The sequence below is a fragment of the Penicillium canariense genome (genome assembly GCF_028826845.1).
Source record: "Penicillium canariense strain IBT 26290 chromosome Unknown utg000003l_segment0_segment0, whole genome shotgun sequence".
In the NCBI taxonomy this organism is placed as follows: Eukaryota; Fungi; Ascomycota; class Eurotiomycetes; order Eurotiales; family Aspergillaceae; genus Penicillium; species Penicillium canariense.
Genome location: NW_026622730.1, coordinates 909,149 through 929,774, shown reverse-complemented (window position 1 = coordinate 929,774; position 20,626 = coordinate 909,149). Strand labels below are relative to the sequence as shown.

The 20,626-nt window shown below is 53.4% G+C and overlaps 5 protein-coding genes across 5 annotated transcripts; 2 read left to right on the top strand and 3 right to left on the bottom strand.

The window, feature by feature from the left end:
* Positions 1-556: 556 nt before the first annotated feature.
* N7482_005184 (putative GTPase activating protein (Tsc2)) lies at positions 557-5,287 on the top strand (the record flags this gene model as incomplete). Its single annotated transcript, XM_056687309.1, has 1 exon — positions 557-5,287. One exon carries the CDS (start codon positions 557-559, stop codon positions 5,285-5,287), a length of 4,731 nt encoding a protein of 1,576 aa, XP_056542864.1.
* A 953-nt stretch (positions 5,288-6,240) lies between these two features.
* N7482_005183 (uncharacterized protein) lies at positions 6,241-6,755 on the bottom strand (the record flags this gene model as incomplete). The annotated part of the gene is made up of 2 exons (XM_056687308.1): positions 6,241-6,537; positions 6,588-6,755. The coding sequence occupies 2 exons, from the start codon at positions 6,753-6,755 to the stop codon at positions 6,241-6,243; spliced, it is 465 nt and encodes a 154-aa protein (XP_056542863.1).
* A 222-nt stretch (positions 6,756-6,977) lies between these two features.
* On the top strand, positions 6,978-10,606 carry N7482_005182 (ATP-dependent RNA helicase ECM16; the record flags this gene model as incomplete). The annotated part of the gene is made up of 2 exons (XM_056687307.1): positions 6,978-7,178; positions 7,229-10,606. The coding sequence occupies 2 exons, from the start codon at positions 6,978-6,980 to the stop codon at positions 10,604-10,606; spliced, it is 3,579 nt and encodes a 1,192-aa protein (XP_056542862.1).
* A 334-nt stretch (positions 10,607-10,940) lies between these two features.
* cwc21 (U2-type spliceosomal complex subunit CWC21) lies at positions 10,941-11,597 on the bottom strand (the record flags this gene model as incomplete). The annotated part of the gene is made up of 1 exon (XM_056687306.1): positions 10,941-11,597. One exon carries the CDS (start codon positions 11,595-11,597, stop codon positions 10,941-10,943), a length of 657 nt encoding a protein of 218 aa, XP_056542861.1.
* A 1,438-nt stretch (positions 11,598-13,035) lies between these two features.
* On the bottom strand, positions 13,036-15,966 carry N7482_005180 (mRNA-binding protein PUF3; the record flags this gene model as incomplete). The annotated part of the gene is made up of 3 exons (XM_056687305.1): positions 13,036-14,004; positions 14,059-15,641; positions 15,708-15,966. 3 exons carry the CDS (start codon positions 15,964-15,966, stop codon positions 13,036-13,038), a joined length of 2,811 nt encoding a protein of 936 aa, XP_056542860.1.
* Positions 15,967-20,626: the final 4,660 nt, after the last annotated feature.

The following is a 20,626-nucleotide window of genomic DNA, read 5'->3' as shown; positions in this document are numbered from 1 at the left end:
CCTTTGGCCCCCCACTTTGACTTTGGCTTTCGATTTTCTGCTTCAGCATAAAGGCGGTGGGTGCACATCATGGACTCCTCAGGTGACTTAGGCTGGAATAAACTCATTCCCTGTAATCTTTTCTCCCCTGCCACCTCTTCGCCTGCTATTCTCATCCCTCGTCGTTTGCGCTATATAGCCTCTGGTTCTTCCTATCTGGTCTGCAGCGATCCTGTGGCTCTCACGCACTAGTCCAATCCATTGCTCATCGGTTCGCACCGGTCCCGCTTTGACACGGACGGCCGGCATTGTACTTTTGTTACAGCTCCACCGTGCGTTGTGTCAGTCTCTGAATGTGCGCCGCTATATTCTAGGGGCTACCCTTGTGGTGAAAAGCTCTTATCATCCTCTCTGAGCAAAGGTGAGACTCCGTGGTGGACCTTGTGGGTGCCCTATCTCGATTCTCCTGATAGTCTTATCCGTGACTCAGGTGATGGAATGGCTCATACTGACTTGTCTATCTGATAAAGGCACCCCACATCCTTGACTCAAAGTTCTATCTACCGTTATCAGGCGGATGTCTTCCGACGATGCTCCACCAGCACCCCAACACAAACCCTCTTCCTCCAGTTTCGCAGATGTCTTCAAGACACTAGGCGTTGGTCGTCCGAAATCGCATTCTCCCGTCTCCTTGCAGGAAAGCAGCAGTGACTCCGTATCCCACACGACAGACGGCCGAGGGACCAATCGGCTAGTCCCTGGACTCGAAGGCATGCATCGCGGAAGTGTCGTTTCGAGTTCCTCGGACACGCCTAATGGCCCTGACTTCGATCTGTCTCTGCGGAATCTGTCGCAGAGGCAGAGCTTGAACCAGGCAATTGAAGAGGCAGAGGTCGTGTCGAGAACTTTGTCGTGGTTTACTCCTGAGCAATCCGTTGTGTTGTGGGAAGCGGCGGAGTACCTACTTCATCATGAGAGCTCGACCGATGCCCAGAAAAGCGGAGCCAAATTGTTGGAGACAATCGCATCCCGTCAAGACCTGTCTCCTTCTGCCAGAAGCGTGGTCTTCGAGTCTATCGCACGCCAGACCGAACCCGACGTGATTGCTTCCCGGGTCCAGTCACTGATCGCTCTGTCAGATCATGGCAGAAAGCTGGACTTCACCAATTCTTCCATCCTTCATATCATTTCCTCATGGATCGTACCCCTGTACGGAGCGATTTCTATAGCACGCTCCAAGGCGAAAAAGGGGAAAGTGCTCAAGCCGAACGAGCTAGTTCAAGATGAGCTTGTTCTGGGAGATCTCTTCCAGTTTGCGGTGGATCTAATCACTCTGCAGCGCAAGCCGCCAACCGAGGAGGAAATCGAGTCGCTTCTCACAGAGACCTTCACGATCTGCAAGAAGACCAGCGTTGCCACGGATATCAAGAACTCGCTGGCCGTCTTCGATGCGGTGATTATGTATGCAGACGTGCCCGATGCAAGCTTTGTCCCTCTTCTGGAAGTTCTCTGCAGTATCCATGCTTCCGTCAAGCCTCTTTCCGGGCCAACGTCCCGGGCTGTGCGGAGCCTGGCAAAGTCACGAAAACAGGTAGAAATGGTGACCGCTCTCCACACTTTCTTGAGAGAATCGTGTACCGAAGATGTTCCTCGGAACTTGAACGTCCACCGTGGAGCTCTTTATGTCTTCTCCGACCTTGCTCGCGCTTATGGCCAGGATGGAATGCCTGAAATTTCCTTCGACCAATTGATCGACTCTCTCGTGGTCATTGCACAGAAAGATGACGGTCGAGTTGACGCTGATATTCTGGAATTGTGTCTCAATATTCTAGAGAGTGATTATTTTCGCGTCACTCTCGCCCATAATTGGACGGGCTTTGTTAACCTCCTGCTCCTCTGCTCCCGAAGAGTGTTTGATGAATACGAGGATCTGGCTACTTCCCCAGCCAGCCCACACCAATCGCATGGCAAGAACACGTACGATGATACCAAGTCGTATATCCTTGCAAACATGATTCGTATATCATCTGTTCTGGAGTTTCTCTGGGAACAGCTTAACAGAGAACAAAAACAACAGGCGGTTCGGTTCCTGGCAAAGAATCATCAGCACATTGATTCTTCTCAATCGGAACTCATAATCAACATGACGAGAGAGGATACCCTTTGCCATCCTTCCGAGGATCCTGCCTGGGTACAAAATTGTCGGGATATCATTGAGCGCTTCATCCAGCCTCGGAAACAGTCCTCGGACATTCGCATACTAGCCCTAGACACGCTGAAAGAGGCTCTTACAGGCCATGAGCATTTACTATTTTCGGAAGAACACGGCCTTCTAGGTCTTCTACTCCATGATTTTGCTGCAGAGAATGACCTCCTCTTTTTGGAGTCACTTGTTTCTTTCGTCACAGAACATGCGCTCTATGCAAACGACGACGGAATCTTCAAGCAGCTGGTCGACACCCTTTCGGGTCCAATGAAGAGAGACCCCCCAAAAGATGAACCTCACGAACCTTCACCAAGCTACGCCTATCCGCGCCGCACATCTACAAGCGTCCTAGAGCTGACATTGGGAAATGTTTGCGCCGTAGGTCTTGTGAAGATGTTGCTCCGTGCCTTGAACTCCTCAGCGGCCAAGTCCATCATTGTATTTGAGGCCTTGCTACAAATCGCGCAGTCCCCTGATCACCCAGCGGACGCTCGTCTCACTGTCTTGAAGCTACTGTTTCGGCTTCGGTGTGATTCAATCGGGGCTATCACAGTGGTTTCAACTTCTGAAAATGATTTTTTGATGAATGTTCTGGGTCGAAATGTCGATGTCGGTTCCAAATTGCAAGCACCCGGTGACGGTTCTATAAGGGACATTCCACAGCAGGATAACCCAATCCCCCCAATGGGCGGAAGAACACCCGCGAAAGAGCTTCCGAGTGTTTTATCCAAGTCAGGTCCACGAGGCTCTATTTCTGCTCGTGGGTCAAAGTTGACTCCTCCTGTTTGGACCTACTCACAACCCCAGGTCCTTCCTGAACAGCCATCTGAGGAATCCAGTCCCTTTGTTTTTGCTCACACGCAGAACAATGAAATCTCCAGTCCTCCAGATTCTACTCCAGTGCTGGTGGGTGTTTTGAAAGTCAACATGTGGCTTGAGAGCGTGATCTTGCTCCTCCAGCGAGAGACCGACTGGGACGTTTACAGCTACGTTCTCACCCACCTTGGGCCCCAGCTTGGTAACAAAGATTTCTTTATCAACGCCATCCCTCAGATCAAGCTTCTACGGAGTATACTGTGCGACCAGGTCAAGAACGAGACCTTCCACGAGCCTCCCGCATCTACTGGCCTGAAGAAAAGTGATGTGGCTGCCTGTATCTTTGATACGCTTTGCATGTTGGTCAGCTACCATGAGCATTTTGCTAAAAGTGAAGAGGATGACTTGGTCCGAGCCTTTATGCTTGGTATCATCGGATCCTGGGGTGCTACGTCCCGGGGATGTATCCAGGCGCTTTCGCTCTGCTGTCATGAAATCCCCATGTCGGTGACTAAGTCGTTGAATAGCATCCTCGACAAGATGTCCAAGGTAATCACCATGTCTAATATCGCGGTGCATATCTTGGAATTTTTGGCTTTGCTTGCGCGTTTGCCAGATGTCTATGTCAACCTCCGCGAGGAAGAGATTCGCACTGTGTTTGGCATCTGCATCCGTTTCTTGCAGACCTCGAGAGAACAAGAACTACGCCACAAAGCATCGGAATCGCCCACCACACGCGTGACTCAACAGCCGCAAGTAAGACTCAGCGGTAGTGCACGAGAGATTGCATCGAGTCAGGCCGAAGCAACTGAAACTCCTTCGCACGATGCCATGTCCAAGTACATTATGGCACTGACATACAATGTCATGGTATTCTGGTTCCTATCCTTGAAGCTTCAAGATCGCCCAAAGCATATCACTTGGCTTACCAGTAGACTCATCTTCCACGATGAGCATGGAAAGGAAGTGGTCGAGGAACAGAGCCAGGTCTTCATCGATCTGATGCAACGCGTTGCCTTCTCGGATCTAGGAGAAACCATACCATATGAGACTTTCCCTCCGACTCCTGAAGACGGTCCTGTGTCAAAGAAGTCCTGGGTCGTAGGCATGAGCATCGTCACAGTTGAAACTGCCGGCATTTCTGGACTGACCCAGATTGCGAAGCGTCAGGCGTCGGGAACGACATACTCCATGTATCAACAGCGAACGGCGCCCGTTCTACCGCATCAGGTGCCCCCAACTCCGGACGCCCATCTGCATTCTGATGCAATGCGTACGGCTGTTTTTCCCAGTCACATCATGCTCCAACTGACCGCCACTGCCTTCCCTACCCCGACAGTGATGCTGCCCATTCCAGTGCCCGAAGACGACATCACCAGGCGAGCGATCGCCAGCTTTGATCGCGCCGATATTGTGGACGGCCACCGCATCGGAATAGTCTATCTCGATAATGGCCAGAGCAAAGAAGCTGAAATCCTTGCTAATACGGGCGGTTCTCCGGACTACGAACATTTCTTGTCTGGTCTCGGAACCAAGGTGTCCCTTCGGAACGCTCAGTTCAATACTCAAGGACTCTATGCCGACACTGATGGTGAAGCAACCTACGCCTGGCGTGATCGGGTGACAGAGATCGTTTACCACGTCGCGACAATGATGCCCACGAACCTTGACCGTGATCCCAATTGCATCAACAAGAAGCGAAACATCGGCAATAATTTTGTTACGATCGTCTTCAACCGCTCTAACCTGCCATTCAACTTTGACACGATTCCGTCTGAGTTCAACTCTATCAATATCGTGATCACGCCCTGCAGTCGTATTGCCTACGATGAGTCTGGAGCCGTGAAGGGCGAAACGGATCCTGCGAAGCTGTACTATAGTGTGAGAGTCATGAGCAAGCCCGGTTACCCTGATGTCTCGCCTGCCGCAACCCCAAAGGTTGTCTCGGGTAAGAACTTGGCCCCCTTTGTGCGGATCCTTGCTCTGAACGCATCGGTCTTCTCCCTCGTCTGGAACAACAAGGGCGGCGAGCATGCCTCATCCTGGCGCACCCGTCTACGAGAAATTAAGAAAGTCCGGGAGAGAGCACTAGCTGCGCAGGCGCAAGGTTCTGAGGCCGCTGAAGGGGCGTACCCTGGACAACGTCGCAACACTAAGCCCAACATTTTCTCCGAAGAACTGCCAACACGCATTGCTCCAGTCCAAACAGACTTTGCCTCCGAGTGGAACGCAGCATCTGGAACAAATATCCTCCAGAACCTAGACTTTTCTCGTTGGAGCCGTTGAGAATTTCCTCTGGTTGATTCTAGCCTCTGCGAATACCCTTCTCGGGCTATATGATATCCTCCATTCCAATATTGCTAAGGCCCACGTCCCTTCTCTTCATTTCCCATCCCTCTCCCCTCATCATTTTATCAAATATCAAATTTACCACAACGAAGAACGAAACGACGGCACACCACTGAACGATTGACCCCAAGACACGACTTCATGTACATCACTTTGCTTTTTCATGTCCGCGGCATTTGTGAATACCCCTTCCGCCCCAAAAGTTTTGTGATTTTTGTGTCCAATTCTGTCTCTTTTCGCCAGGGTGAGGCTAGCAGCCTGGGATCTTTATGTTTCTTTCTCAGATAGCTGGCAATAACAACAAACCCGTGTACGATGGAAGCATAGTTTATTATTTTTCTTTGGCTTGTTCCTGCGTTATTTTGCTTCAGGATGCGTGGAGTAGAGGAGAGCAGAAGCAACAGCAGCCTATGCGTATGTAATAATTCATTGATGGGTAGCAGGATGTGAGCTCCAAACTTCTTCCCTAGGAGCTTCCTAGTACTGTACAAGCTAATAGGGAGTTAGATCTATCCTTCTGTCGCGAACATTCAAGACAATATCATATAGTCCCCGCATGATGGACAACCTCTGGAAGACTAGTTCAAGTATTCTGCCCATCCCCGCCGGCATCCTCTTCTCCAGTCTGGCCTGCGGTACACATAAGCCTAACAGAAAACTCCGAGAGCGTCTCAATCTTTGAAATATCAGTTCGGGAATTCGGGCCATTTGTAGGCCGTATGTTGGATGGCGTCCAGCTCCTGTCAACAAACACATGGGTGTGTTTATTCCGTAGGGAAGGAATGATCAGGCGAACCGCCTGAAATTGGGGTAGGGAGTGCCAGATGCAAAACTGCATATATCCACGTAGCAAAGTGCATGGAACAGATGCTTGCCAATTTGTGACCTAATTAGATGCATTGCAGAACAAGGTCGATAATTGCGAAGAACGAATCTCGATCCGAAGCTGCGGTACCGAGGCCAAGACCAACGACCAGGAGGCGCTTTTCAGCAGGAGACTTGGTCGCAATGGCAGTTGCGATTTGACGAGCAAACAGTTGGCCAATTGTATCCTGTCCAGCAGCATGACCACCGAGAATTGATGTTGCTGTCAAGCCGCTGAGGGGCAACAGGTTGTCCTCCGTGCCCTCGGAGAAAGTATGCATGCCGTTAGTCCCTGGATTCTGGTTTCCAAGTGGTACATGGAGCTATGAAAGGTTAGTAAGAGCTTTTGAGAGGGTAATGCGTTCGAACAAACCCAATGAGCAAGTCGGCCCTCTTGAGAAATGGTAACAACAATCTTATCGCTAAACTTCATGACCATGACGTCGGTTTTGACCTCATCCACAACCCCCGCCACTTGTTTGGTAGCAGCAGGAAATGGGAGATTGAGAGATCCTTGCAGTACATGGTCCAGGGAAGCCATGATTTCATGTGCTTCAGATGAAGAACGTACAATGTCAAGAGTGCGCAGTTGATGCTCCGCCCCGGTGGAGGCGGTCAGGTTTTCCCCACGGCGGATCCTGGCAGAATTCCACCGCCTATTGAGCGTCCTCGATTTTTTTTCCCGCGAGTGCAAGCTGCTAGCAAACAGCTCAATGCACATTTGTCGAAATTCCTCTCTTGTTTAGGGGTGGAATCTGTCAAGATGCCGAAGTTCGTGCCGCGCCAGCGAAAACAGAAACACCGGCACCAGGAGCCAACTGCGCCAGTCGACACCAACATTGCGGAGCTAGCGCCCGTCTCCAAAGATGAAAAAGAAGCTCGGAGGCAGAAGCTGCGAGAAGAGCTACGAGATCAGCATGTCACTGTCTCCTCCAAGAAGCAGAAGCGTTTGGACAAGTATATTGTATGTGGCACATCTCCAAACGGCACGAGCCAGATTTTAACACTACGCAGGAAACCAAACTCAAGAAAGAAGAGAATCTCGAGCTCCTGAAAAAGCTGGCCCAAGCGAATGTCGACACCTCAGCACTCCAGACATCGAGGGATTTAGGGAAGCGCAAGAGAGCGGCGGATGGCAACACTGCCGTTGCGTTTCAAGCGCAAACTGCTTCCGCTCGAGATGCAGCTGGAGACGACGCTGACGACTCCGACCTCGATCCTATGGCAGCATTTCCTGCACCAACCTCAAAGTCTCCATTATCCCAAGCACCTACTGGAAGTGGATTGAAGCGCCCTCTCGAACTTGGACCGGACGGGCTCCCGGTTATTAAGAAGCGGAAGCGCACAGCCAAGACGAAATCTGCGCCTACACCTGCATCTGAGCCCTCGTGGGAAGGATTCGGATCCGATGGCGAGGAGTCTGGTGATGATAAAGAGGATTTGGATGCCAATAACTCAGACGTCGAGGCTAAGGGTGGCTCTGAAGATGAGGGCTCTGAGGATTCCTCTGAGCAGTCATCCGAAGATACTTCTGATGATGAGGAAGACGAGGAGAGTGAGGGACACGAACGTCGCATCAAACCGCGAGAGTCAGCCTTCAAGTCTTGGGCTGTGCAGCAGATCAATGAGGTCATAGGCTTCAAACCAGCTGAAGGACCGGTGATCCATGACCAAGTACAGCAGGCATTTGCGCCACCCAGAAAGGAACCCAAGAACACCGTTGAAATTGAAGAGCCTCTTCCCCGAGAACTCGAAGTGACTACCGGAAACCCCTTCCGCAAGGCGTTTAGCATTCCTGTCGATCGATCAGAGGAGATCCAGACAGCTCGTCTCGGACTCCCGGTTGTTGGCGAGGAACAGAAAATCATGGAAGCAATCTACAACAACTCGGTCATTGTCATCTGGGGCGCCACTGGTAGCGGAAAGACGACTCAGCTTCCCCAGTTCCTATTCGAGGCAGGCTTTGGCAATCCCGACAGTCCGAACCCTGGCCTGATTGGTGTCACTCAGCCTCGTCGAGTGGCCGCCGTGAGTATGGCAAACCGTGTCTCCCAGGAATTGGGTCAGTATTCGGACAAAGTTTCATACCAGATTCGATTCGAGACCACAGTCTCTAAGAAGACTGCTATCAAGTTCATGACGGATGGTATCCTGCTACGGGAGATCGCGGATGACTTTGCTCTCCGCAAGTACTCCGTTCTCATCATTGATGAAGCACACGAACGGAGTGTTAACACTGATATTCTGATTGGAATGGTCAGCCGTATTGTGGACTTGCGCAAGTCGATGAGCGAGGAGGATCCGTCCGTCAAGCCGTTGAAGGTGGTCATCATGTCTGCTACGCTTCGTATTTCGGATTTCACGGACAACGCAAGTCTCTTCCGCGAAGGACCACCTCCATTGGTGCAAGCTGAAGGTCGGCAGTATCCTGTAACTGTTCATTTCTCTCGCCGTACCCAGCGGGATTATGTTGAGGAAGCCTTCCGCAAGGTCTCCCGGGGACATCGCAAACTCCCGGCAGGTGGAATGCTTGTGTTTCTGACTGGACAGAACGAGATTCGGCTCTTGTCAAAGAAGCTGAAGCAGGCATTCAAGCCAACACAGCGTGCGGATACGACGCAAGCCAAAGTAGAGATTTCTGCCAATGATGCTCCTCTAGAGGCAGAAGACTTGGAGCTGGGTGGTATGGAGATGGACAACGCTGGAGACGAGGACGATGACCTGGAAATCACTGGGTTGGATGAGCCAGAGGATGATGACGGTTTCGATCTCGGCGAGGACGCTATGGACTCTTCAACTCGGGTACACGTCCTGCCTCTGTACTCGCAACTCCCAACAAAAGAACAGATGAAGGTCTTCGAGCCTGCACCAGAGAACTCGCGCCTCATCATCCTTGCCACCAACGTCGCGGAAACATCACTCACCATTCCTGGTATCAAGTATGTCTTCGACTGCGGTCGGTCCAAAGAAAAGCAATATGACCTCTCCACGGGTGTCCAAAACTTCCAGATCGGCTGGATTAGCAAGGCCAGCGCAAGCCAGCGAGCCGGTCGAGCCGGTCGAACAGGGCCTGGACACTGCTATCGACTGTATTCCTCGGCAGTCTACGAGGCTGACTTCGCCGACTACACCGACCCGGAGATCCTCCGCACGCCCATCGAAGGAGTGGTTCTCCAGATGAAGAGCATGGGTCTGCACAATGTAATCAACTTCCCCTTCCCAACACCTCCAAGCCGACAAGGTCTTGCCAAAGCGGAGAAGCTGTTGAAGTACCTCGGCGCTCTCACTGGCAGCGGGCAAGTCACTCAGATTGGCCGTCGTCTCTCGACATACCCCCTCTCCCCCCGCTTCGGCAAGATGCTCTACATTGGTCATCAGCACGGTTGCATGCCCTATGTCATCGCCCTAGTCGCCGCCCTAGCAGTCGGCGATCTCTTCGTTGCCGAGAATCAACTACCTGGCAACGAGGCCCCAGCCCCCCAGAGCAGAAAGCCCGATTCCGACTCCGACTCGAGTGACTGCGAGGACCGGAAAGTCTATACAAACGCAGACCGCCTCGAAGACACCCAGCGCGAGCAGCGCGCAAAGGACTACGCCCGCGTCCACCGCCTCCTCAGCAAGCACGATGACACCAGCGACGCTCTAAAATACCTCTCCGCAATCTGCGCCTACGCCTACGCTGCCGACGGCGATGCCTTCAGCGAACAGATGTTCCTGCGCGCAAAGGCCTTCAAGGAAGCATCTCAACTGCGGCACCAGCTTTCCGACATCGTGCGCTCCAATAACCCTGGTCTTCTAGGCGCGTACTCTGCCAAACTGCCAGAGCCTTCGCCCAAGCAACTCAAAGCGCTTAAGCAAATCGTCACAGCCGGCTTCATCGACAACGTCGCCATCCGCGCGGACCTCGCGCCCGTGCCGCCAGAAATACCTCGCGCGCCCCGCCGCGCCATCGATGTACCGTACCTCACACTGTTCCGCTCGCGCGAGCGCCACGCCGAGGACATCGCTGAGCGCGCAGTCTTCGTGCACCCCACATCCGTACTGGCCAAGCTCACCCCCAAGGAAATGCCGCCGTACATCGTATACTCGCATCTGCAGCAGTCGGCGGCGGCACCGGTGGCCGGCTACACGCCCAAGATCCGCATGTTCCCGCTTGTGGCGCCGAGCGGGCTCCAATTGGCGGCTATTGCGCACGATACCCCGCTGATTGAGTATGGTAAGCCTGTGGGCAAGACGGAGCTGCTGGAGGGGATTCCACAGCGCAGGTCCTGCTGGGTTGTGCCGGCGCTCGTGGGGGATTCTGGGGGTACTGGGTGGCCGCTGCCGGCGAAAAAGGCTGTGCAGAGGAAGGATCCGAGGGAGGGCTGGGTGATTGAGAAGTTTGTGGCGTGAAGGGTCTCCATCAACGGGTTTTGCTTTTGTATACACTTACTTGCGAGCATGGGGTTCGTATAGATGAGGTTATGATATCCACTTGGTATTCGATATTCAATATTTGATATTCAGTATTCCGCCCGGCACCGCGTTGACTACGCACAACGTATAGTTTAGACATTCGAAGATCATGAATCATCCATTGAAAATGCCACTTGGAGAATAAAACGAGAGGGGAAGAAATGCACCCAGAAGCCATAGAAGAAACACACCCAATCCAATCCACAACGCCAACGCGACAGGCCCAAGCCAAGTTTTTCATCGAACGTCCTTCAACCTTCCGCACTCGCGCTCAATCCCGCCGCCTCTCGCCGCGCCGGCTACTAATCTCCCCGGTCTCCCGATCCTCACGAATCCCCAACGCCCGGCGCAACCGCTCACTCTCCTGGATCTTCGCCTCCGCCAACTCATGAACCTGATAAGCCTTAAGCCTGCGATCCTTTGGCCCAGCGCCACCCTTCCTCCCGCTTGCCCCAGCACCAGCACCAGCAACCTCAGCCTCCATCTCCTTCAGAAGCTTTTGCCTCAGCGCCTCGCACCGCTCATCAATCTCCTCCTCGCTCAGTACGCGCTCCCCCTCATTTTCATCTTCATCTTCCTCGCCATCCTCCTTGTCATCCGCAGGCTTCTGTTTCTGCGCCGTGCCCTTCTTATCCAGACTCTTGCTCTTATTTCTCTTCACAGCCTCCTCCATCCGCTCATTCTCGTCCTCCAACCTCTCTCGCTCCTCCATCACAGTAACCTCGATCGCACGCCGCCGATCATGCTCCAGGATCTGCTTGTCTGGCAAGCGCTGCTTAAACGCGCGATCTGAGCCGTTCGCGCCGGAGAGAGGCGGGTAGGGTGCACCGAAGCCTGCGGCGCGCGGCTTGAGGAAGGCACCATTGCGCTGGACGTAGCCGGATGTGCCACTGCCGCGGGGTGTGGACAGACCGACGTTTGAGGACATTTTGTCTTGGATGGTGTGGGTGTGTAGTGTAGTGAGGGCTGGAGTTGGTAGCTCGTCAGCAGTGCGGGTTTGGGTTTCTTTCGCCGCTGGTCTCGCTGAGGTGTTGCTTTGGTGAGAGTGGAGTAGGTGGGGAGTACACGAGGTTGCGTGTATTTGGTCGTAGGCAGTCTCGCTGGCGGTTACATAAAAATGCCGGAGAGTGCGTGGTATCAAAAGACGTTGAAGGTGAAGTTGAAGATGAAGTTGAAGTTGAAGTCGGGATCAGCAGCCGATAGGGTGATCTTATCATATCACGTGAGTGCGCCAATGCTTCGTTGGACGACAGCCCAGCCGGGCAACAGCCAGCCGTAAAGTTGCGTTGCCAAATTCTGTCGCTGGCTTCATTCTACGAACTTGGACGGAAATTTTTGGATAGCTTGGCTGTCATAGTACGTTGATATTTTGATAATACATCAGCCACGAACAAGCAAGATATCAACACAGCAGAACAGAGAGCAGGGTCCGGCAGAGGAACACTTTTCATTGCTAGTGAAAACCGTATGCCGAACAAGCAAGTAAAAAATAACACCCAGGTCCGATATGCGCGACATCTTATGATAAAGATGGGTCGAGGAACAACAACAGAAACATAGACACAACGATGAGTGCGAGATAGATGAATACCGTGTCATGCAAGAAACAAGACAGAAGGAAAATAAAAGAAACACAGAAATAAAAAATAAAATCAAACAAGAGCAGTGGTTCTCTCCGTATTTCCATTTCCGTTTCCATTTCCATTTGATTGCAAGCTCCTTTCCCATGTCATATGCCGAACGAAGATCGTGAGGAGAAAAAAAGAGAAAGCGAATAGGGCGAAAATGAAACGATAAATCAGATCCGTTTCGCCCCGCCGTGAAATCGAGTTACCTTTGCACCCCCCACCCCCCGATTTGAAAAACACACAAAGACGCCGATTCCGGTAGATCGATTCTCGAGAGTCGCCCGATGGGGCAAAAAGCATTGACAGTGGCAATGGTGAGGAAGAAAGGTGCAGTGTGAAGATCCGCACCACCGTCATAAGAAATAAAGACAATGAAGATGTTAAACCACATCACAGGAAGAATAATAGCAGGTTCCGAGATCAACACATGGAGAGAGACAGAGGTGGCAGGTAAGAGGTAAAAATGAAACAAAGTAACAATGAAGCAGGGTCCCCTAATTCTTGCGCCGTCAAGCCATGGTGGAATAAAATAGTCAGAGGAAAGGGGAAAACACAGTGACGTTAGGTTTTGATAACTTTCATATATCCCGCCGGATATTTTACCCCTGTATGTATACGCCCATATTAGATAAAGAAGCAGAATGGCCCAGTTTTTGACGGGAGATCGACATTAGAACAGATTATGTGGGCGAGCAAAGTGCGCAAAAACGTGTGTGCAACGAATTAGAGCGAGCACCCTTAGTGACCGTCGACCGGGACGGGAACACCCGTGCTACCTGTCTCGGGACTCGATACTGAGGTCACGGTGCTCTTAGCAAGCCCCTTCGACTCGAGGGAGCCGTCGACGGTGCTCTGGTTGTCCGTCGGGGGTGGGGTAGGTGGAGCGGTGCCCACGAAGGGGGCCCGCGGCTGCTCCATGGTGGGGAGAGTGCGCTTCGAAGGCTGCGGGGAGGATTTGTGGGAGTTTGGGGGTGTGGTGGAGGTGGTGTGGGCCAGAGGGCCGGCAACCGGGGAGTTGGGGTCGAAGATAAGCTTCTCGATCGCCACGATCTGCTTGCCGTAGCTGAACTTCTTCAGTTGGCTCAGCAGGGGCTTGATCTGATCGATGAGGGCCTCGCGCTCATCGTCCTTCAGCTGGCCCAGAACTTTCTGGATGACGTAGTTTCCATACTGATCGCGCATCAGCCCGAGCAGCGGACTCTCACCACGGTCGTTGGAGGAGGTCAGGGTGGAGATGATGAGGTGGCGCTGGCTTTCATCGCCGAACTCGATGCTCTTCTCGACCACGTTGCTGGCGAACTTGTGCTTAGAGTAAGCAAGGAGCTGCGACATGACGATCTGGATCATACGATCGCGATCCTTCACGTCGCCATTTTCAATGACATGCTGGATCACGTAGTTGCCGAATTGGTCAGGAATGAGATTCGCGGTGCAGGCGTGAAGCTCAGCCAGAATGGATTCCCGGTCGACCTCCTCGCAGTGCTCCAGCATGCGCTGGATAACCCGGCAGCCGTAAGGGTGTGCCGCAAGTCGATTGACCTGACCACGGAAGGCGTTGATGATGAACTGCACGTACTGTGAAGGCACACGCTCGATAGCCTTCTGAATAACGTGGTTGCCATTCTGGTCCCGCACACACTTCAGAACGTGGTTCTCCAACTCTTTGACCATAGCAGCCTGTTGGTCGGTAAGGATGTGCTCGAGGGCCTAGTTCACAATTAGCAAGAAGTTATCGATGGCACTGTGGAGAAATGAACAAACCTTTTGAACCACTCGGCATCCGTACATCTGGGTCGATAAAGCAAGCACATGCCCGCGCATCTGATTCGCCAGGATCTTTTTCTGGGTCTGGTTACCATGCTCGAACAGCTTCTGTACAACGTAGTTGCCGAAGACATCGGTCATCAACTGCAAGCAGTTGGGCTGGATCTCCCGGAAGACCTGCTCCTTCTCGTCACTGTTGGCAGTCTCCAGCTTCTGCTGAATGAAGCGCGAGCCGTGCTGATCCCCACTGAACTCAACGACGTGGTTGTAGATGTCCTTCAGCTCATAGCGCTTGTTGCCCTTGCTATTGGCACGGAACTCCTCCAGAAGAGGGCTGCGAACAACTTGAGTGGGATCGTCACGGTGTGTACGAGAGACGATTGCCGCGGCACCAAGTCCACCGAGCTGAGCCATGGGATAGAATCCCTGAAGAGCATTCAAGCGAGCCGCCTGATAGTTCTGGTAGTCGTATGAAGGGGGGCCCTGCATGCGCTGGAGCGAGTTGCCCTGGGCCTGAACGAATTCCTGGTCCTGGAAGTTCCGCAGTCTGCGCTCGAAGGCCACCTGATCGTTCATGCGGGCACCGGAGGAGTTGCGGTACTGGGTTGCACCATCAACACCGGCGTACAATGGGCTGTCCATGCGGGCGTATTCCGATGGAGACATGGAACCGGTGTCACCACCGCGGGACCGTTGCTGGTATGCGAGGTGCATATCTTGCGCACCTTCCGCGCCATACCCGGCAAGCGCCTGGTAGGCAGCATCATCGTTGCTCTGGTATTTTCCACGAGGAAGAGATCCATCGAACGACGCATGGGGTACAAATGGGGGACGTTGAGCACTGGCCTGGTTACTAAATCCACTGTCACTCAGCTGCAGCTTGTTGAAGCCACCGCTGAGGTCGATGGAGCCACTGCCGTAGCGACCGTCAACGCTGTGATTGTCCGAGTAGAAGGAGGGGTGGGTTGAATGGACGGGTCGTTGGGGAGCGTAGGAAGCAGAATTGTGAGGCACATGAGAGAGAGCACTGCGCGTCTGAGGCGGGGACATAGTCTCGGGAATACCAGAGGGCAGCGTTCCCATGGCTATTGAAGCGGCCATCTCTTCTTGACGCGAGGAGTCTATGGAGCCGGAGAAACCAGACTTCACAGGAAAGGTTGCTCCCACCGGGCTGCCACTAAGGCCGGTCGAGCTCATCTGCCGCCGTCCATCGCCGTTTCGAAGGCCAGAGAACCCACTGAAGGACATGCCGTCTCCCGATGGAGAAACACCCTCCGATCCAGAGTTCAGGTAAGGCCGGTGGCTCACAGTACCAGCGGAGGTACCCATGGCAGTCGTGCGGGGTAGCGAAAAGTACGAGGATTCACCAGCATCGTTGAGAGCCGGGGCGCTTCGATCATTTGCACGAGACTGGATTGGCGAGGTTGTCATGCCGCCTCGGTTCTGGCCCATCGACAGTGACGTATTGACAGTGCTCCAGGGTAGGTTAGCACGTCCAGCCCAGCCATCCGATTCCGAAGTCGACAGCAGCGATCCCGACCCCGACTTTCCTTCAAACGCTGAGTCACTGATGTGTTGATCTGGACGACGTGATCAGTATCGATCTTCCACCCTTCTCAAGCTCAAAACCAGGTGGAGTTACGTACCATCCCCGAAGTTACCTCCCAGATTGGAGTCACCCCAGATGTTGCTATTCCAGCTGGACTTGCCAGCAGCGAAGCCCTTTCCCACACTGTTGCTGTGCGATCCGCGCGTGCGGTCACTGTTCATCCCGGATGAACCCATGTTGGAAGCGCGGCTCGATCGTACCTGCGGTCCACCAGTCAGCGCCTGCTTCGCCTTCCATGCTTTGCCATCACTCACGTTGTGTACGCTGGTTGCATTGGCAGCCATAGTAGAAGCCATCCCAGGGACACGATCGACAGAAGGCTAATCAGATATGTACTCGAACGGGTTGGGCGATTTATTTGCAGAGAGTTTCGTGGGCGTCGACACTTAAATCACAGGGCCTAGGGAAAATCGATTCTCGGCCAGTATTTGCAGCGGGCACCAGGCACCAGGAACGGCGTACACGAAGGAATATAAGACTAGATGGAGGCGGCGTGAAGCCCTTGTTAGCTCGACTGCTCATCAGGGCCAGTTCTCGCAAGATGCATCTCTCCCCAGCGAAGGTATACAGGGCCAGGATAGGACGACGGGATACTCACCAAAGGAGGGAAGAGCAGGGATCAGGCGAGCGACGCAGGAGACAGGTGCTCTTTTTTCACAGTGCACACTCTTCGGTCTTCTTCTCAGGAGTCTCGAGCCCAGGACATGTACAGATAATACAGGAGCGAGAGAAAGGGAGGAAGGAGGACAGGTGGAGAGGTGTAGATGAGGATGAAGAGAGGGAGGATGGGGTTTAGAAGGGAGCAGCGTCAGGATCAGAAATGCGGGAAGCAGGACGAGCAGGGCCGGAGATGCAAGGCGACAAAGAATTGGAACGACGAAAATCTCCCCTTCGTTTGTCCGTGCAGCCGCGGGTAGGGTCGTCAGAGCCTGAAGAGTCAATGGAGGAGGCGTCGCGACGTTACTCTGCTCCGTGCATGCTCCAGGAATCTCCCAGCTTGCCGATCGTCCTCATGTGGTGGAGAGACCCCGAGAATGGAAGAGCGGTTGGGAGGACCCTAGGACCCTGGGATTGGCGCAAGGGATGGCGTAGGGAGGGATGGGCGGAAAATATGGGGGGAGGTGGTGGTGGAGGGAGGGTTGAGTCGCGGCCGATAAAGGGTCAAGGGTAGCCGAATCGTCAAGAAGAATGCGTTGCGCAAAGAAGGAAACCCGGGCTGAGATTTAGTGGATCGATGAGTGAGGATGAGAATGTGGGCGAGAGACAAAGCACGGCATTAAGAGTAGTTAATGTAGGCCAGCTGTCACACAGGCGGCAGCATGACAGCCGTGGATGCTGGTCGCTGCTTTTTTTGGGGGGGGGTTTGCCGTCGTGACCTCGTGGAGTTGGAGGGAGGGGTAGAAAAGAGGGAGAGAAGGAAGGAGAAAGAAAAGGGAGGGGAGTGGAAGAAGCGTAACACGAAAAAGAAGAAGCGAAAAGACCGGGAAGGGCCAGAAAAAAGAAAGGTGAGGACGGGAAAATGATAGATAAGGCAGAAAATGATGCTGTGCTGAGGGAAGGAGATCAACCGCTTATTGTACAGGCCGTGTATTCACCAGACGATGATGACGCCGTGGACGGGGTCGATCCAGGCAGAGTACATCGAATTACTAGTAAAAGCCCTACCAACACGACGTCCTGCCACGGCCCAGGCGCTGGTTTGGGCGGCGCATGCCTGACGTACGGTATCGTCACGGGCGATCGCTGGATCTCTGGCTCGACGCTTCTTTTTAGTGCCCCATCCACTTTGAACCTTTATATTTCTGGGCCTTCCAACCTTCCACGTCCAGATCCAGGTCCATATCCATATGCAAATAATCATTCTCCATTGACTTCACCACTCCCTCGTCATATCTCCTCTCCCTCGACTACGATGACTCTTTCTAACTAGACAATCCGCCCCCCACCTCCGTCCTCCTCTCCCCTCCGACCGTATGTTTCCTACATGCACCCAGGCCTGACCGCCAGATCGACCATGGGCGTGCATGAAAGCCAACCGCCCTCCGATCCTAGGATCTGACAACCATCTCGGCCGCCCCGAGTCCCGGATGAAGGTGCAAGCCTGAAGTCATTAGGCCTCGTCGACGGCGAAAAGTTCCGAGCGCTTCACTTCGTCTCCTGGCATGCTCGAACCGAACCCATGGACGTGTCGGCGCAGGGTCAAAGCATACCGGCAAACTCAGGCCGGTCGCCCTGCCGTGGCTAGGAAACCACTTCAGCTGATGACTGTAGTATCTATAATCGGCCATTCTAGTCGCTAATCATGGCGAATGGGGGTTAGGGAACCAGGAAGTACAGTAGGCGTCCGAGACACGGGCTCTCTAGTCTCTACGTAGGGCGATGCAGTCTGCAGGCGAGGAGGTGTGCAAAGACCAGAAGCAAGAAGCAATAAAATGCACCACAAATCCCATCCCATCAGATCAACCAGGCACGAAAGTCACCGCAACAGACGTGAAGCCATTCGGGCAGTCCAAAAACTAGAGTTCGATTGGACGGGATCCACTCGGCAGACCCTCGCTGGGACGACCTGGTCACTTACAGTAAGTAGGCTAGCGAATTTACAACTCATAATTTATCATTCATCATTTATAATTCATACTTACCTCCGTCACGCTAGCTCAGCGACTGTATGAATCATGCTTGGCGGCTAACTCTATTTCCAATCTGGCACCCCTTCCATCTCCCCTTCCCCTCTCTCTCCTGTCCAGTACTATAGATCCGAATGCACGTCAACATAAAGCCAACCACCCATCCCTTCCCTCTGCTCGGCCCGGCTCAGTCCAGCACGGAAAGGGTTATTCTTGCGCATCGCCCAATCCCGGGCAGATCCAAGGGCCACCTAGCTCAACCATGCGCCATTCCAAGCCTGGACAGCGGCCACCACGGCTCCGGTCAAGAACTCAATGGGTAGAAGCAGGAGGGGCTGCTACGGTGTACGAGGTATATGGGCTGGATTGGCTGAATCGGCTAGGTCGACTGGGCTGACCCGGATCGGCCATGATGTGTAGATCCTACGGACAGGCCTCGCGGGCAGACTATACAGAATCCCTACCAACCTACAAACTACGAACCAACGAACTCTGTAACGATGTGGCCACTGAACGTCTACTGTATATTAGGTCCCCTTCTTGAATAGCGGTTTCCCCTTAGTTCCCCCCCCTTCCAGAGTACAGCGAAGCTATTGCCCTAGGAAGAACTAGCGCTGCCCGATTCCGAGTCCGACTGCGAGTCTCACCAGGGCCAGAACCAGTACCGGTGCGCTTGGACAAGCTCAGGCCCCGGCGAGGCTAGTGCGAGTGCTAAGTACTGTACATACGGTAGAGTGCTGGCTGTTCCATCAACGCGGGCTAGCCCCTTGCTTCTGCATCGTCACACTGATCCTTGGCCCAGATCCCAGACGTCCGCTCCGACGAATTGAACCATGGATTGAATGATAGACAAAGGAATGGACGTGATAGACGGGAGAGATGGACGGACGAGCCAGTCTGTGCCGACACAACACACAACCAACCTCACAGACCCGAGGCATTGGTGGGAGCTCCGCCTGCAGTATGTCTCGACTTCAAGCTCTGTCGGGGCCATCCGATTGCCCTCAGTCACCATCCACCACTAACCGCCACCTAACGACCCATTTCACCGCGTCTCCAGCGAGATGGCAATCGCAATGAGACCGCGCCACTGAGCCAGAGGCGGGTCATACACGCACAGGCGAGTAAGGATGTCGGCCTGCCCCGATCCCTGTACTAGTACTTGCACAGGGGTCGCACATCTGGCGTCAGCCATCACTCGCAGAAATCCGCGATCGTTCCCCGGATCGTGTTGGGACAAGCATCTTGCAGCCACTTGCCGTGGAGATCGGCGACCGACCTTTTGGGTAGATGGGGATGGATCCAAGAGCTGGCTAGCGACTAGTGACTAGCGGGGATTGGATGGATACGTCGTGGATGGAATGAGGATGGATGGAGAGGTGAATATGTCAATATTTAGGGCTTCTGCGCGACTACCGTACCCAAGCTACAACAAAGACCCCCAAGGCTGTACTGTATAGTGGTATGGTGTGTACGAAGGGTACAGAAGTGAGGCGTTCCCTCATTCCGATTCCCAGTTCCCAGTTTCCAGGAACATGACGGGTATTTTCTTTTCTTTGTGAGCTAATCGATCAGGGGCCCACTTGTTGCTGGCGTGATGGATGTATCAACTTCTACGCAGTTTGAGTTTCTGTTGACCGCTTGGCATATAAAATGAGCACGCCCCGTGCGACTAGACTGGACCGAAATAGACTAGACTGGATGGGACGGTATTGGTGATGCACCGACCACGTCAAATGTACAGTAGTCACTTGGGCCACGGTGCTCGGTGGAATGGACCGGTTTCGGCGGGGACGTGCTTGCGGTTGGGTTTGTGATTGTCATCTGTCAAGTCTTGGCGGGCTGGGTCGAAGGGATCGAGTTCGATCGGAGATAGGTGAGAAGACGATGGCAGATAGAACGGTACCGCGGAGATGTTCTGTAGTTCTACTCCTTTCATCTGGCGGGCTCGTATTGTGAACTCCATAGCTGTAGGGCTGGGACAAATATAGGAGTTACCCAGGCCATTTCGGACGAGAGCTTGTTTCGTGTCCGTCATGATTGGGCCTGCTGCCAATGGATGTCGGACTTGATGGTTGAGATATACATATTCTTGAAGGGGTCGCCTTGAAAGATTTCAAGGCATCCAGTCATGCTCGGCCTCCGACCGGGCGACGCGGTGATTCGCTGTCCATTTGACGTCCACTATACTCCAGGCAACCTCCATTCATTACTGGTGACATAGTGTCGGAAGTTTCAGACATAGAAGGTCTGATGATCTATCCTCATGATCTCAAAAGGACACCGCAAGCAAACTGTACAGAGTACTTGTCCAAGTGGGAGGATGGAC